Source organism: Etheostoma cragini, chromosome 11 (assembly GCF_013103735.1).
Source record: "Etheostoma cragini isolate CJK2018 chromosome 11, CSU_Ecrag_1.0, whole genome shotgun sequence".
Lineage (NCBI taxonomy): Eukaryota > Metazoa > Chordata > Actinopteri > Perciformes > Percidae > Etheostoma > Etheostoma cragini.
The window spans coordinates 23,173,974-23,188,675 of NC_048417.1; the positions used below are offsets into that span (position 1 = coordinate 23,173,974).

Genomic DNA, 14,702 nt, shown 5'->3' on the forward strand with positions numbered 1-14,702 from the left:
ATGTCTTGTTTGCTGCAGGAAGTGCCGTTTGATGCCATCCGATACATGACTGGTGAGTGTAACTATGGGGGCCGTGTGACAGATGACTGGGACAGACGGACCTTGCGCACAATCCTGTCTATCTTCTACACATCAAAGGTCATTGACGACCCTGACTACAAGTTTGATCCCAGTGGGCTCTACTATGCACCAGCTGAAGAAGAAGTAAGAAACCAAAAATCCCACAACATTGCTATAAATGGTTGCAACACTTGTCTTAAGCCATCAAGAAGGAGCTTATTTTTTAATGAATCACAATTTATCATAGATTTGGCTGAGATTTACAGAGATTAGAACCAGGGTAAATAAGTACAGTCTTTTATATAGAGGTGGGCAAAGTCTGACCTGACTTGTAACTCACTCACTTATTCAGTCACATTTAGCACAATTTACACACGATTTACCACAAGGAGAAATGTGTTAACTGTTAAATTGCTCTTACTAAAATTTTAGTCATCTAAAAAGTGTAGATTTCTTTTTACTGTCAGTGATTATTTGTATACAGTAGGATGACTTTGTGATCTGTTGCCAGGGCAGATAATCGATCATTTGTTAACAACCGGAAAGTGGCTCTCCGCTCCCTTATCCGAATCAAGTACTCATTTTACACCAAACGACATATTCAGCACTAGGGGCTGTTATGTAAAAGATGTGCTTTTCATGACTGTGTTTTGTGTTAACAATAGTTTGACCTTTTTTTGAAATAGTAAACTGCAGCACAGATATGCTATGCAGCATGCTTTTTAAATGTAAATATCAAAAGACCTATTTAATTATCTTCCAACAAATTCCCCTTCCTTTAGTTAAAACAGCCCAGCTGAAACCGCTCCTTATCTATGTACCCATCAGTTACCCAAAAGCGCTGGAGTTTCATTGCTTTAAAAACTCAAGAAAAGTTAAACTCACTTTAATGTGTTTGTTTTTAAACTAAGTATATTAAAGGACTCAGTTGCTTAGCGCTGTTGTTGAGCTACCTTTAAAAAGTCATTAAGAGATAAAATGTGTGTAACAGGGCACAGCAGGCAACCACCATCAGTGAGAGTTGATATATTTGTTAACACAAGTGCAATCCATGGCACGCTCCATTTTATTTGGCATTTTGTTTTCCAGTGCTGCACCCCCCTCCAACCACATCTTTTATTCATGAAGTCACATTTACATAGTCATTATAATAAATGTCAGCAATCTAAGGAGCCGACTTGTTTTTCAATGAGTGTTATTACTCGAGATGTTTCCTGATGTTGCGTTAAATATTGTCCTCTCTTCTTTCCCTCCACTCCACTCCTCGCCCTCTGTTCCCTGCATCTCGGTCGCAGTACAACAGCTACATAGAATACACCAAGTCGCTGCCACTCAATCCATCACCGGAGATTTTTGGCATGAATGCCAATGCAGATATCACCAAGGATCAGTCTGAGACACAACTACTGTTTAACAGCATCTTGCTTACACAGGTAAATCCAACTGGACCTACGAAACACCAACTATTATATTGATTAGCTACCTGTCAGGAACACAAACACACACACACATACGCACACACACCACAACAGCAAACAAAGACACACCAGTGCTTTGCGATTTTGTACTTTCACTTGTAAAGAATTCAATTTGAGCCAATGTAACTTCCGAATATAAAGTTAACTGCTTAGATTTGTTTTAACACTATTTGTTATAATAATGAAGACAGAGGGACAGAATTTAATGCAGCAATGTAATACTGAATTCATTATTATTCTGTCACATGACCTGGAGGATAATAAACATAAACTTTGAGCAAGAAATAACAGTAGTGAAACAGCGCTGCGCCCTTGCATGAATACAGGTGAAAAAAACAAAGTTCACTGATCTTCAGTGCCGGCAGCCCTGGGTCGCTTCTGATACCAATGCATCCCTTATTGGCCATCATCCCAGATGCTCAGTTGGAGTGTCACTACTCACCTGGTAGATTTTCAAATTATAGATGAGTGTGACATGCGTCACAGTTTTACCAAGCAAATGCACAACACACACACAATACACTCAGACTGGGTTGCACACATTAAAATATGCCACAAATAAACGCACAGACCGTCAATATGCCTTCCTTGAGTTTCCACCGTCTAGTATAGGCATCCTTGCCAACATTAAATATCACCCCACATTAAAATGTGCTATGAAACATATATTAAAGGGAAAAATATAAATAAACATTTCAGATTTTTGGAGAAAAACTTCTCAAAGAACAAACAAAAAATCCCTCTTATAAGGGTGTCTTCCTTTGACTGTATGACTCACAGTGGCTTTGGTGAAGCTGTGTGATCCCATATCATATATATCTCGGCTTCTGCTGCGGTAAGGGATAGGATATTTATTTAGCCCGGTATCCATTTATTTATTTTAAGATACGGAGCAGTGCCTCTTATTTAGCAAAGATTCTTCAATGTGCCAAAACTTGTCAAATTCCTGTGGGAATTTAACTTGATATTAAACAAGTGCAAGTGATCTACATATAGAACCTGAGTGGCATATGTGCACATACTCTGTATGCCTCCAATACATTACAATTCCTCTGATTTAATATCTTTAAGATACTAATATACAGCGTACATATACTGTCACAAAAAAGGTTTATTACAGTCTTGGCTTGTTACAAACAAATAGAAATGTATCTCACAGGCATTTCCACTTCAAGTTAAAATTAGAGCTCAATGCAGTCTGGCATTTGTTCATATAAACTGCTTTCAACAAGATTAATAATGGCTTCAGTCATGTGTGGACTTTATTAGCATCTAATACATCAGTCTCAATGGCCGATGAACAGGGAGACGCTTCAAATGGCATGAAGCAGCTATTTGTCATTCCTCTACTGTAACCTCAGTGGCCAATGATGATCCATTACAGCCTGCTAGTAAGTGAGCATCAAATAGGTAAATGGTGCAACTTGGATTTAGAGGAAAGCGGTAGAATCACAGATTAGAGGGAATAATTATCAGCATGAATGATTATTAGAATTGTTGATAACATTGTGTCAAGTGTCTATGTGGGGAGGGGGGAAACTGTTTATTTGTTCACAGAGTGTGGCAAATGCTAAGTATATTCTAGGGATCATATCATTGGTGTTGTTACAGTGGTAGCTGTAGGCTTAGTCTTAGAAATATTTTCAAATTAAGGAAGGGAAGGTAAAAATTAAAGCACAAATCTAAATCAATCTGGCACAAAGATGATGAAATACAAGCAAAGTCAAGTCAGAAGTCAGAACCTCTTACCATCAGGACCTTTTCAGGATCAAAACAGCACCAATGCAAAGAAGTGCTTTTAAAAGGGAATGCATAGTTTGACAAGTCAAAGACAGCAAAAGATAATTTCCTCCAAAAATGAAGAACTGTCAAACCAATAGGAGCCACAAGTCCTGCCTCCCCTTTTCATCCATTCTCTGTCGCTCTATGTCTCTGATCAGTCCCGCTCTTCAGGCGGAGACGCCAAATCCTCGGATGACATGGTCTTTGATGTGGCAGCTGACATCCTAAGCAAGCTGCCTGCAGACTTTGACTTGGAGGCAGTGATGAGGCGCTTCCCCACCAGCTACAATCAGAGCATGAACACAGTGCTGGTGCAGGAGATGGGACGCTTTAACAACCTGCTCCGCACCATCCGAGACTCTTGTGTCAACATTCAGAAGGCCATAAAGGTACGCAGGAGGTAGAGAAGTGGTTGGATGTAAAAAAAAAAAAAATATATATATATATATATATATAAATATTTATATATTTATATTGTTTGGATACTTATAGCAAGATGCACGGCCAAACTCACTCTAATTACATTAAATGTTTTTGTTTTAGATAAACAGTAAGGCCAAACGATGAATCATCATTGATTTCACATTTCTGTGCAGTGAAAGCAATATTTTATCAGAGGAAGCACATCTCTGCTGAATGATTACAGGGGAAACTCTGGTAATACATCCTCAGAAAACAGATACTCTTGGCAGTCAGCACAACACTCCAGATGCACCAATCTAACACCATCATTTTCTATTACAAGGAAATAAGTGGGACCGTAATTGTGAAAGTTTAGGCCTATACAGTATGTGGAAATCACCTTACACAAGAAGTGCTTCCATCTGAAAATCTATGTCACTCTATTTAATGTCTTACAAGCACTGCTGTTAGAGCATGCCACCAGTTAAAGGTATAAAGTAATGAGCAGTAGAATGACTGAAATGAATCCATTGTAGAAATGTTGCAACCACCTAAAATCTAAATCCTTAACTAGTGCTCTTGACCTTCTCTTGGAAAGCACTCTTACGCTCGTATTCATACAACTTCCTCTTGCCTAGGCCACAGACTCTACAGTATAATCTACAGCCATGCTAGCGGCTCTGTGAGGCTTTACTCGATTAGCCAGGTTTGACCATGTCTGTCATCTTAGTGTTTTAGCATGCTAACATTTGCTAATTAGCACAAAAATACAGCTGAGGCTGACTGGAAGTTCAGGAGGTCATCAAAGTAATTACTATTCATCCTCTCTGCACCATAAGTGTCTGAGCCGATTTCATGGTAGTCAATTCAATAGTTGTGGAGACACAGTCAGACCAAACGGGCAAACCGACAGACGTTAGCATAGCTAAAAGTATGAACGTGTAAATGATGTCTTAACTTCACAAGGAATAGTTTGAAACTTGGGTTGTGGTTATGCAGTTATTGGATTCATAAAAAAACTAAAGGTAGGAAGCCTTGGCACTGCTGCATGTGATGAGCTAAAACTCATGACAATTAGACAATTAATAGACTCCCAAATGTAATTATCTTACAGCCCTGGTATAAGTTTAATCAGTGTTTTTTCTTCTTCAAATTGCCACCAAGAGACACACTTGAAGAAGTGAGAGTATCTACTTAGGCCATATAATCCCCTGGTAAAATAGTTATTGACTTTGTATTTCCAAAGGCTATGTATTGGCACATGCCAATACATAGCTTTTAATTGGACTGCATAAGACTGAAAAAAGACTGTAATTATTTAGTTCATAGAGGGTTGCAAACTAAAGGCTAATGAGAATGTCATTCAAACATACTGTATGTGCATCAATATATGTAGCATTGCACTCCTAATTACACCACATTCAAAGTAATAAACAATATGCCAGAGCACACACACATACGTGTGTCTCGGTATACCATTTAATAAACAAACTCCACACACACTTCCTCTCCTCCTGAGATGCATCCGCCCTGTGAAATTGAAGTAGAAAAAAACCTAAAGAGTCAGGAAGGGTGAATGAGCACATCATTTTTTTGTATTTCTTTCAAGAGCCCCCTACAGAGAAAATAATAGTTCCCTTTATGTCGCTGTCTATCACCTATCTCCACAGAAAGGTTTTTAAGTGACAAGCTTGACTTTCTTTATATGCAGTTCAGATTTAGAACGACTTCACATGTTCAAGTAGTGCAGAATTTTGTGGGTGAATTTGTGTGTGTTTGTGTGTGTGTGTGTGTGTGTGTGTGTGTGTGTGTGTGTGTGTGTGTGTGTATGTATGTGTGCGCGCAGGGGCTTGTGGTGATGTCTGCAGAGCTGGAGGAGGTAGTTAGAAGCATCTTGACGGGTCGCATCCCAGGCATGTGGATGAAGAAGTCCTACCCCAGCCTCAAACCGCTGGGAAGCTATGTCAATGACTTCCTGGAGCGGCTCAAGTTCTTACAGGTACAGATCCCTGCCATCACGCTTAAAATCATACAGGACGTAAATATAAAAAATATCAGTTTCAAGGAGTCAATGGGGGGGTCAAATAAAAAAGAAAGGAAAATTATAGCTGCTCTGCAGCAATGGTCCGGGACAAGCATTTTTTATTACACATGGAAGGTGTCCAAAGCACTACGGCTGATTGTTAATAAGATCTGACCTTGTAACCTTTGGACCTTAAACTTGCAACCTTCGTGTCCAAAGGCAAGCAATGATCTCATGGGGTGAATTTCCCAGGTGTTAACCCCTCTAGCTACTAGGGGTATTTTTCATTGATATTTGCCTTAGTTGACCCAATAGACCTTTTTTACGGCAGACATGTTGACATGTCATAGTAGGAAAAGCACAGGTGTATTCTAAACCATTAATGATGGCAGCATCACACTTAGGAGAGGCCCTGGTATTGTGCATGCTGACTCACTGAAATAGCTTACTGGGACACTTGATGGAATTGAGTCATCATTAAGGTTATCAATTTCAACTGTGTTTTTCCTACTATGACAAGTCAAAAAAAAAGTCTGCTGTGAAAAGGTCTATAACATGACCATAACATGACCTAAACTAGACTGATTGTTAATCTGTATCAGGTGTGTTAATGCAGACACATATTTAAAGTATGCAGGCCAGTTGTCCACAGTCTGCAGGCACATTTGTACACAGTTGCACAGCCCAATGCTTGATTAGATATCAGCTATAAGGGACTCAGAACCTTTGATGCCATAATAGGGAGCTATTATTTGGGTGCTGTCACAAATGGCATTGCAACACCTATATACACACAAAGAGCAGGCTTGCATGAAAATGCAGATTGTTAAACTACTGTTAAAGCTCCCATGACATGGTGCTCTTTGGATGCTTTTATATAGATATTGGTGGTCCCCTAGCACCATATCTGAAGTCTCTTTCCCAAAATTCAGCCTTGGTGCAGAATTACAGCCACTAGAGCCAGTCCCACAATGAGATTTCCTTAGTATGTGCCATTTCTGAGTCTGATGCTTTTGAGGAGGAGAGAGGGGACCGGATGACCTCATAAGGAGTCAGATTCCAGATTGGCCCATCTGTGCTTTCATTTTCTCAAAGGCAGAGCAGGATACCCAGGGCTCAGTTTACACCTATTGGCATTTCTAGCCACTTGGGGGACCATAGGCATGCTGGGGGAATGCATGTTAAAGGAGAATTCTGGTTGATTTCACCATGTAGCTCTGTTTTTTTTCTAAATTTGTAGTGCTGTATTTATATAGCGCTTTTCTAGTCTTAACAACTCCTCAAAGCGCTTTTACATCATACAGGAAACATTCAAAATTCACACACTGTGGTCCAGGCTGCCGTACAAGCTGCCACCTGCTCATCAGATAAACACTCACACACATTCACAACAGCAACTCAGGGTTCAGTGTCTTGCCCAAGGACACTTCGACATGGGACTGCAGGGCCAGGGATTGAACCACCAACCTTCCAATTGGCAAGCAACCACTCTACCACTGAGCCACAGCCGTCCCCGTAGCGTGACTAATGAAAACAATTGGTGATGTCTACACTGAGATATCCTCCTGCTAGATTCTGCCCCCAACAGGCTTAAACAGGGCAAGTTTTTCGCCTCTAATCATACTCCAAATGTCATTACCATGCCTAGCCGTGTGCAGTTATTACTTTCAAGTGAACACAGCGAATTTGACTGCAGTAGATATGACAGAAAGGCATAAATGTTTGGACAATCGACTGTTGTGGACTTCACCGGGAAACAAGAAATAAACGTAGTTATATGCACTTGCTGAATTAACCCAACTTTTTTGCCTTTCTGTCACATCTACTGCAGTCAAATTTGCTGTGTTTCCTTGGAAGGAATAACTGCTAAGCACTGGTAATGACTACGCACAATGATATTTTGAGCATCTTTAGAGGCTAAAAACAAGTTTGAAACTTGCCCTGTTTAAGCACGTTGGGTGCCAAATCTAGCAGGAGGATAACACGGTGTGACAGTGACAGCACTCCATGAACATCAAATATTAGTTCAGAAGCAATTGCTGAATTTGCTTATACTGCTGTATGCAGTAACATGTTTAAATGCACTGTGGGTTTAGTTTTTGATGAATTGAAAAACTGAATACTATTTTTTGTGAAGATGAATGTGAAATGTGAGAGGACATACAGTAGGTTTAAGAAGTTTTGCAGTTTTTGCAAAAAGTAGAGTGACGGACTTTAAAATTGCCACTAGGTAAAAGCAGAGTATAGATTCTGTTCTATTGGTGTTACATTTGTTGTCACATACAGCAAACATCTCTTCACTGTCCGCGAGCTGCCTGTCCCCAGAATACACTGTAAAAAATGTGGTCTCTGTAGACAGCCCAGGGTCTCCAAACGGACACAAAAACAAACTGTGCCCACCTGCATACACAAACAGTGTTCCAGCGTTCAAGCCAATAACCGACTAGAAGTATTTCGGGGTAGGGGTGGGGGGGTCAGTTCCTGGAAGCTCAGAAGGGAGGGGATGGGATGAGGAGGAGGGGGAGGGAGGGGCAAGCTAGTCTCGTTTTGTTTGAAAATACTTTGAAGATCAACAAGAAGTAACGTCACCCAACATGGCTTAGAGCACCTTTAAGTTGCAACGTTGTAGCTGATTTGTTAGGAATTTTTAAAGTTTAGAATTTTAGATGGCTGTTGTAGAGTCACTATCAGCACACACATCTCACTGATTGAGTTTGGCATAGGACTTGTGTGCAAAGTCGGGTGAGTTTTCATTCATGGGAACATTGATTTCTTAGGAAGAAGAATAATATAATACTGGCCAAAACAGTAGGGTCCACAAAGCTTCGCTAGTCTGCCCGTTAAAAGAAACAGAAATAAGAGAAAAAAAAGAAGAATGTGTTTACGTAATTATTTTTTTAATTTTACTGTAAAAAGGAAATACCTTCATCTCTAAATCACTCTTATAGCAATCACAGTCAAATTCATGAATATTGGAATGGTAACTTAAAAATTGGTAAAACAATAAAAAGTGCATAGTTGACCGCACAAACCTATTTCATCTTTGTTCCCTTTGCTTCTGCTCGGAAGAGAAACTCCCAGGTTCCTACTACAATTGTCTGTGGTGTGCTCACATTAGAGACAAGCCGGACACTCGGCTGGAACTAGTATCCGGTACGGGTAAAGCACTTTTGCAGAATACAAGTATTATACGAGTAATGCGAGTCAATATCTGTGCTCGGATTGTATAAAACTCCTCACTGGGCCTGTGTCTGCGTTCTGTGATAGTCACAGCAGTACGGGTACAGATACAGATACAGATAATTCATGTTGTAAACAGATACAGATACAGATACAGATGATATTGTACCTGCTCATCCCTAACATGTATGTAATGTACATATTAGCACTAATACTATATTGACTGGATTAAATAGAATTGCATGACTACAGAGAGACTAAAATACAATTTCCATCGACTAAAACTAGACTAAAATAGTCATGGATAATTCTGACTTAAATAAGACTAAAATTATCAGACTTTTAACCGACTGAAACATGACTAGACTAAAAAGAGTATGACTAAAACTAATAAAAACTAAAATGACAGCTTGACACAAAGACTAGACTAAAACTTAAATGAAAACAGGCAGCCATAAACAACACTAGCGTGCACACACCCTCGCATGTTTAACTGTTACTGAACCAGAGTGTTTCCCTACCGATGCGTGATGTCCAGGTCTCCGTCCTCATCCAAAAAGGCTTCTACCTTCCCTTCTCTGCCATCCTCTCCTTCCTCCCCTTCCTCTCCGTCCTCTCCAGCAGTTCCTTGTGGGCCTTTTGTGTCTTGTTCTCCGTCTTCCCTTGGTTGGTAATATCCCTCCACCTCCTTTAAGCTCCGTTCTGGGACGTTGCTGCCATGCTTTTCCCCATCTGACAGGGTCTTGAATTTCAAGATGAACACTGAATGGATGAACACAACAATAAAGTGAGAAAGGTGAGCGGCAAAGTTTACAAAAAAGATGAACAAACGCGTTCACTGGAAAAGTGACATAGGATTTATTCCACAGCGCATACTGTTGTCACGACTCTTCATTTAACGAGCATGTATGCTGAAATGATTTCTTTCAGTGGAATCACGTATCCTCTATGGTGAGTTTGTATTGGCGACCCCCCATGGTAAAACCTATGCTGCCACGGTATCAGAAACGGGGCAGACGCACCAATGTAGTTGCGTTTGCACCTAGAATTTCTTGTAAAATTCTTTTTGTAGACCTGTTGTAGATGTAAAGTGCCATATAAAAATATGCCTCATTGTGTGTGAATCGAGGTGAATAAATACATTTGTGTTACAGCGAAGGGTCAGTTCTGTGTCATATGTTCAACATTTGGCAACAGAGCACAGGGGAGCAATTTAAAGGTCCTCTGGTATATTAAAGAATGGAAAAACTAATCCATGCATTTGTTATTAAAGGGGCAGTAGGTAAGACTTATAAAACTAACTTTCTGTCATATTTGCTGAAATTAACTATGTTCCAGTAGTAGTAGATCCGAACTTAGTGCCAGCCAAGCCACCTCAGCATGTGGTCTAGCTAATACGATCCAAATGCAAGCATCCAACCTTTGTAGTACAGACTTGCGGGTTAATGTGTCCTGGCATGATGTGATGATAACATTTGCATTGAAAAGACAAGCGTAACCACAGTATATGTTGGGCCACCACAAGCCTAAAGAACTACTTGCTCCTTGTTACAGACTTCGCAAGTCTCTGGAACCCTGTTAGGCCTCTCAGTGAGAAGCGAGTGTCACATGAAATGTTGCCCTCTACAGTTAACTGTAACCCTGCCTTAAGCTGTGTCACACTTGAGTTACAAAAGGCTTAAAGTTATTAATTTCACTTCTCAACACATAAGAGGTAGGGGGTAGTGATGCTTTTACTCATGGGCAGGGTTCGTACAGGAAACATGCAGACACATGATATCATCATGTGAGTCTGAATGCGCAAGTGAACTTCTTCATCGACAACTATTTCCTATGTTTCTCTTACTGCAGAAATATCACATTCCTCTTGTTCATCATTACTCAGTGGAGTGAAAAGAATGTACTGTGTGTGTGTGTGTGTGTGTGTGTGTGTGTGTGTGTGTGTTATCCAACGGAGATGTCCACCCATGACTCCCCACAGGGTGAACTGGAAAGTCACGGGTTTCTTATCTTAAGACAGCATGCTTTCCTAACAGAATACCTTGACATTTTAGGGCTTATGATTGTTTGCTGTTTTTTAAGAGTTGAGAAGAAAAACATCCTCTCAGTGTGTTCAGTAGACTGAAAATTCCAAGACGTTGCACAAAGATCAAGATCAGTGGTGTGGTGACCTCAGACCAGACATGTTCTTTTTTTGTTTAACCTGAGATGATTTTGGAAGTCCTTTGCTTTTTTCAGTTTGACCTGACCTGTTAAATGTTATTTTACATGATAAACTGAATATTACGTGTGGTATATTCCTGTAGCTCCATCCCTAATGTATGTTTTTGTTTGTTTGTGCATTTTTTTAATAAATCTTCTTCTTTTCTTGATGAACCTTGATAAAAGAAGAATAACAGTGGGTGCTGTGTGTTCTGTGTGCTGTGTGTTCTGGCTGGTTTCATTCTATAAAAGTCTCTTCTCTGCTGTGTTTCTAGGACTGGTATGATCAGGGTATGCCAGCTGTATTCTGGGTATCGGGATTCTTCTTCACCCAGGCCTTCCTCACAGGCAGCCAACAGAACTATGCCAGGAAACACACCGTTCCTATTGACCTGCTCGGCTTTGACTTTGAAGTACTGGATGAGATACCTTACAAACGGCCTCCAGAGGATGGTAGGATACTAACTGGGGTAGTGGAGAAGATAGAGTGAGAAAGGCTGATTTTAGATAAAAAGGAAGGATGACAGTTGATAGATAAAATGTCTCTATTAAACAAAAAGAGAAGAAAAGTGAGGTTTCAAAGCAGAAAGTTGAAATAAGAGGAACATTAGTAGTGAGTGGGAAAAAAAACCTGGATGAAAGCTATCTGTATATAAAAGAGGCATAGTGTAAAGTACAAAAGTAAGTTAAAGCCTCTGGTCTATATGCAGGCTTTGCTGTGCCTCCAGCTCTGCTGTAAGATTCTCAATCAGTCTCACATAAAGCCTCCCTCTTAAACAGTCCCCGGGTGGGGCCCCATCACAAACACACTGCATATACTGCTAAGCTACTCCTCAGTGTGTTTGTGCATGATGCTTACAGTCAGTTATCTCAAAATCTCAACCCTTTATCCCACTCTATTAATAGGAGAGCTCCCATTCTTTATGGAAAACAGTGCTACAGCACAGAAGTCAGCTCAGCTGGGTTCATAAAGTTTTTCCTCCATAACTGGAGGTTATGGAATGCTAGTAGAAGGTTGTTGGTGATATTATTATCATAGTAATGCTAACTACTTCTTTTGTGCTTCTGAATTATCTCTGTGTTTATGTGTGTGTGACACTCAGGTGTGTATATTAGAGGTCTGTTTCTGGATGGCGCCCGCTGGGACAGGAAGACCAAACTTCTTGCTGAGTCCTTCCCCAAAGTGCTGCATGACCCCATGCCTGTGGTGAGTGAGGAGCACACACAGATACTATACACAGATATCGATTAGAACACTGCATTTAAGAATCCTTAGCCATAGGCTCGATGAACCAAGTGGAGCAAAACGGATTATCAGGCTGACATTGTGTGTATGTTTTTATTTTTTTATTTTGCCATGACCAATCTGTAGCCAGTAATGATCTCATCCACACTTGCAACTGTTTTTGTGGACATTTTACCATCTGATATTTCCCCCACTCTGTTACCATTTTATTTTTTTCTTTAAACAATATCGTCAATATGGCTTGATATAAAAAAAGGACTCTCCTTGATAATACAACGACCCTATAGGTTTATTGTAGGAACACCAGTTTTAATTATTTCAGCTTGGTTCCTGAGAAATAATCCTTCGAGACGAGGTTATAATTGGATGTTTCTTGCTCAAAGGTACCTTGGGAGTTGCAGTTAACTGCTTCCCTGACATGATTATTTACACAGGCTTGTGCATTTGATTTTGATCAAAGAATCAGATTTTGTTTAACACAGTTTTTAATCTTTTGCACAGATTTTTCAACTGTCAGTAATAACACCAGAGTTATTTCAACCATAAACAAATCTAATATTGATTTATGGTCAGAAAACATTCAGCCAAAGACATTTAACAAACAATCTCACCTCAAGGTCCATTTAGGGGGTGGCAGTAGGTCAGTGGGAGGGTTGCTGGTTCAAGTCCCCGTACGGACCAAAGTATGGTCCTGGGCACTGCCAAGGTGCACTTGAGCAAGGCACCAAACGCCTTTTGACGGGCAGCCCCCCCCCCCTCTGACATCTCTACATTAGTGCATGTATAGGTGCTGAGCATATGTGTGTGTAATAACAGAGTCTAAATTGTAATTTCCCCTTGTGGGACTAATAAAGGAGAAAGAATAGATTATTATTATTATTATTATTATTATTATTATTATTATTTAGTAACTGTTCTGGAGATTTTGATTGTATCGCTTCCCATCCATGTTGGATGAAATGGATATCTGGTCCCTGCGGTGGTAAAAAATGAAAGTCTAGTTCATACATTTCTATTTTCAAGATTACAAGATTTTGGTACGCTAATATCTCTTGTATGATTATAATGGCTCAGTTAAAATTGGTATATGAGCTAGTATAAGAGTTGGTGGATTTCAAGATAGCACCTTTTTGAATTGCTGATAGAACAAACGTGAACGTGTACTTTTTATATTTGAAAGGGTTAGACATCTCAGTACGGGCAACTATTAAGCCTCAATGTAAGATCCCATGGCAGTGTACGGTGCAACACATTGCTGTTAACCGGGGGGGGGGGGGGGGGAATCCTTGTTGCATAATGTATTCTTTCAGACATTTTGTAGGTTGGAGGTTTATTGATTCTGCTCCTGTGAAGCTCTCTGGCCATCACATGAGAGGAAATATAATATCTGTTCATATATCGGATTATGAAGTAGGGCAGATTCCATCTTTATTCAGATTCTGAACTCTTACGAGCCGGCTGTTTTTCTCTCTGAGGAGAACGTGAACAACCACCAGTGTCCTGTAGCTGCAGCTCTCCCCAGGAGGTTCGCAGGTCCTTGTTCTCTGGATGGGACACTGAACAGCAGCTTCAGCACTTCTTTTTCACATTGTGCCTGCAGGAAGCCTTTGCTCTCTCATCCTTTTATTAATTACCAGAGGTTGATATGGGATATGAAAGCCGACTGACAGAGTGATGGGACAGAGTGCCAGTGGCAGAGAGGGAAGACTGATCCATTTTGATTCTCCCTCTGTTCTCTCTTCATCACAATACATTCAGTGACAATGAATAATGCACAAGCCTGGCTTTTTCAGACATTTCAGGGCAAGTTATTAACAGAATCAATTTTTGACAAGAGCGGAACTTAATTAAAACCGTGTTTATTGTATGTGGGGGCAGAAATTACAGCAGAGGCTGCTTTGGCTGGCTTTGAAATGCAAATCTTCAGAGGCGTCCGTTATGGAACCAGATGAGGACTTTACTGGCTGCAACTCAAACTGTTTTTGTGGCCCGGTTTCTCCCTTTTGCATAACTAAGCCTGTTTAATAGTCCAAGAGGACTCACACTTGTTATTCCTATTGTTTTATAAGTTTATGTCCCCAAAGTTTTGTATTTGTAAGTTAACATTTGGCAAACAAATGGAGATCCAGGTTTGTTTCCACTGTTTCGTGTCCCGGGGCCTCATTTATAAAACCTGTTGAGCAAGGAAAAGTTGCCTGAAGCAAAGTGAAATTTGCGGTTGCAGCATACCTCGCAAAGGTTGTGATTTTAAAGAATTTCCATGCGTTAAAATTTGCCCAGTTTTCGGCAAACTTTTGACCATGCGTGCGATGGTGCATAATGCTCCCAG

General features: G+C 40.3%; 1 protein-coding gene across 1 annotated transcript in view; it reads left to right on the plus strand.

Annotated features, from left to right (window-relative positions):
- The window catches only part of dnah7 (dynein, axonemal, heavy chain 7), an 86,692-nt gene that overhangs the window by 70,844 nt on the left and 1,146 nt on the right, over positions 1-14,702 (plus strand). The window contains exons 60-65 of the mRNA XM_034885398.1: positions 19-204; positions 1,356-1,493; positions 3,479-3,709; positions 5,569-5,721; positions 11,403-11,580; positions 12,231-12,334. Coding sequence (XP_034741289.1) covers positions 19-204; positions 1,356-1,493; positions 3,479-3,709; positions 5,569-5,721; positions 11,403-11,580; positions 12,231-12,334 — 990 coding nt within the window. The remainder of the gene's footprint in view (positions 1-18; positions 205-1,355; positions 1,494-3,478; positions 3,710-5,568; positions 5,722-11,402; positions 11,581-12,230; positions 12,335-14,702) is intronic.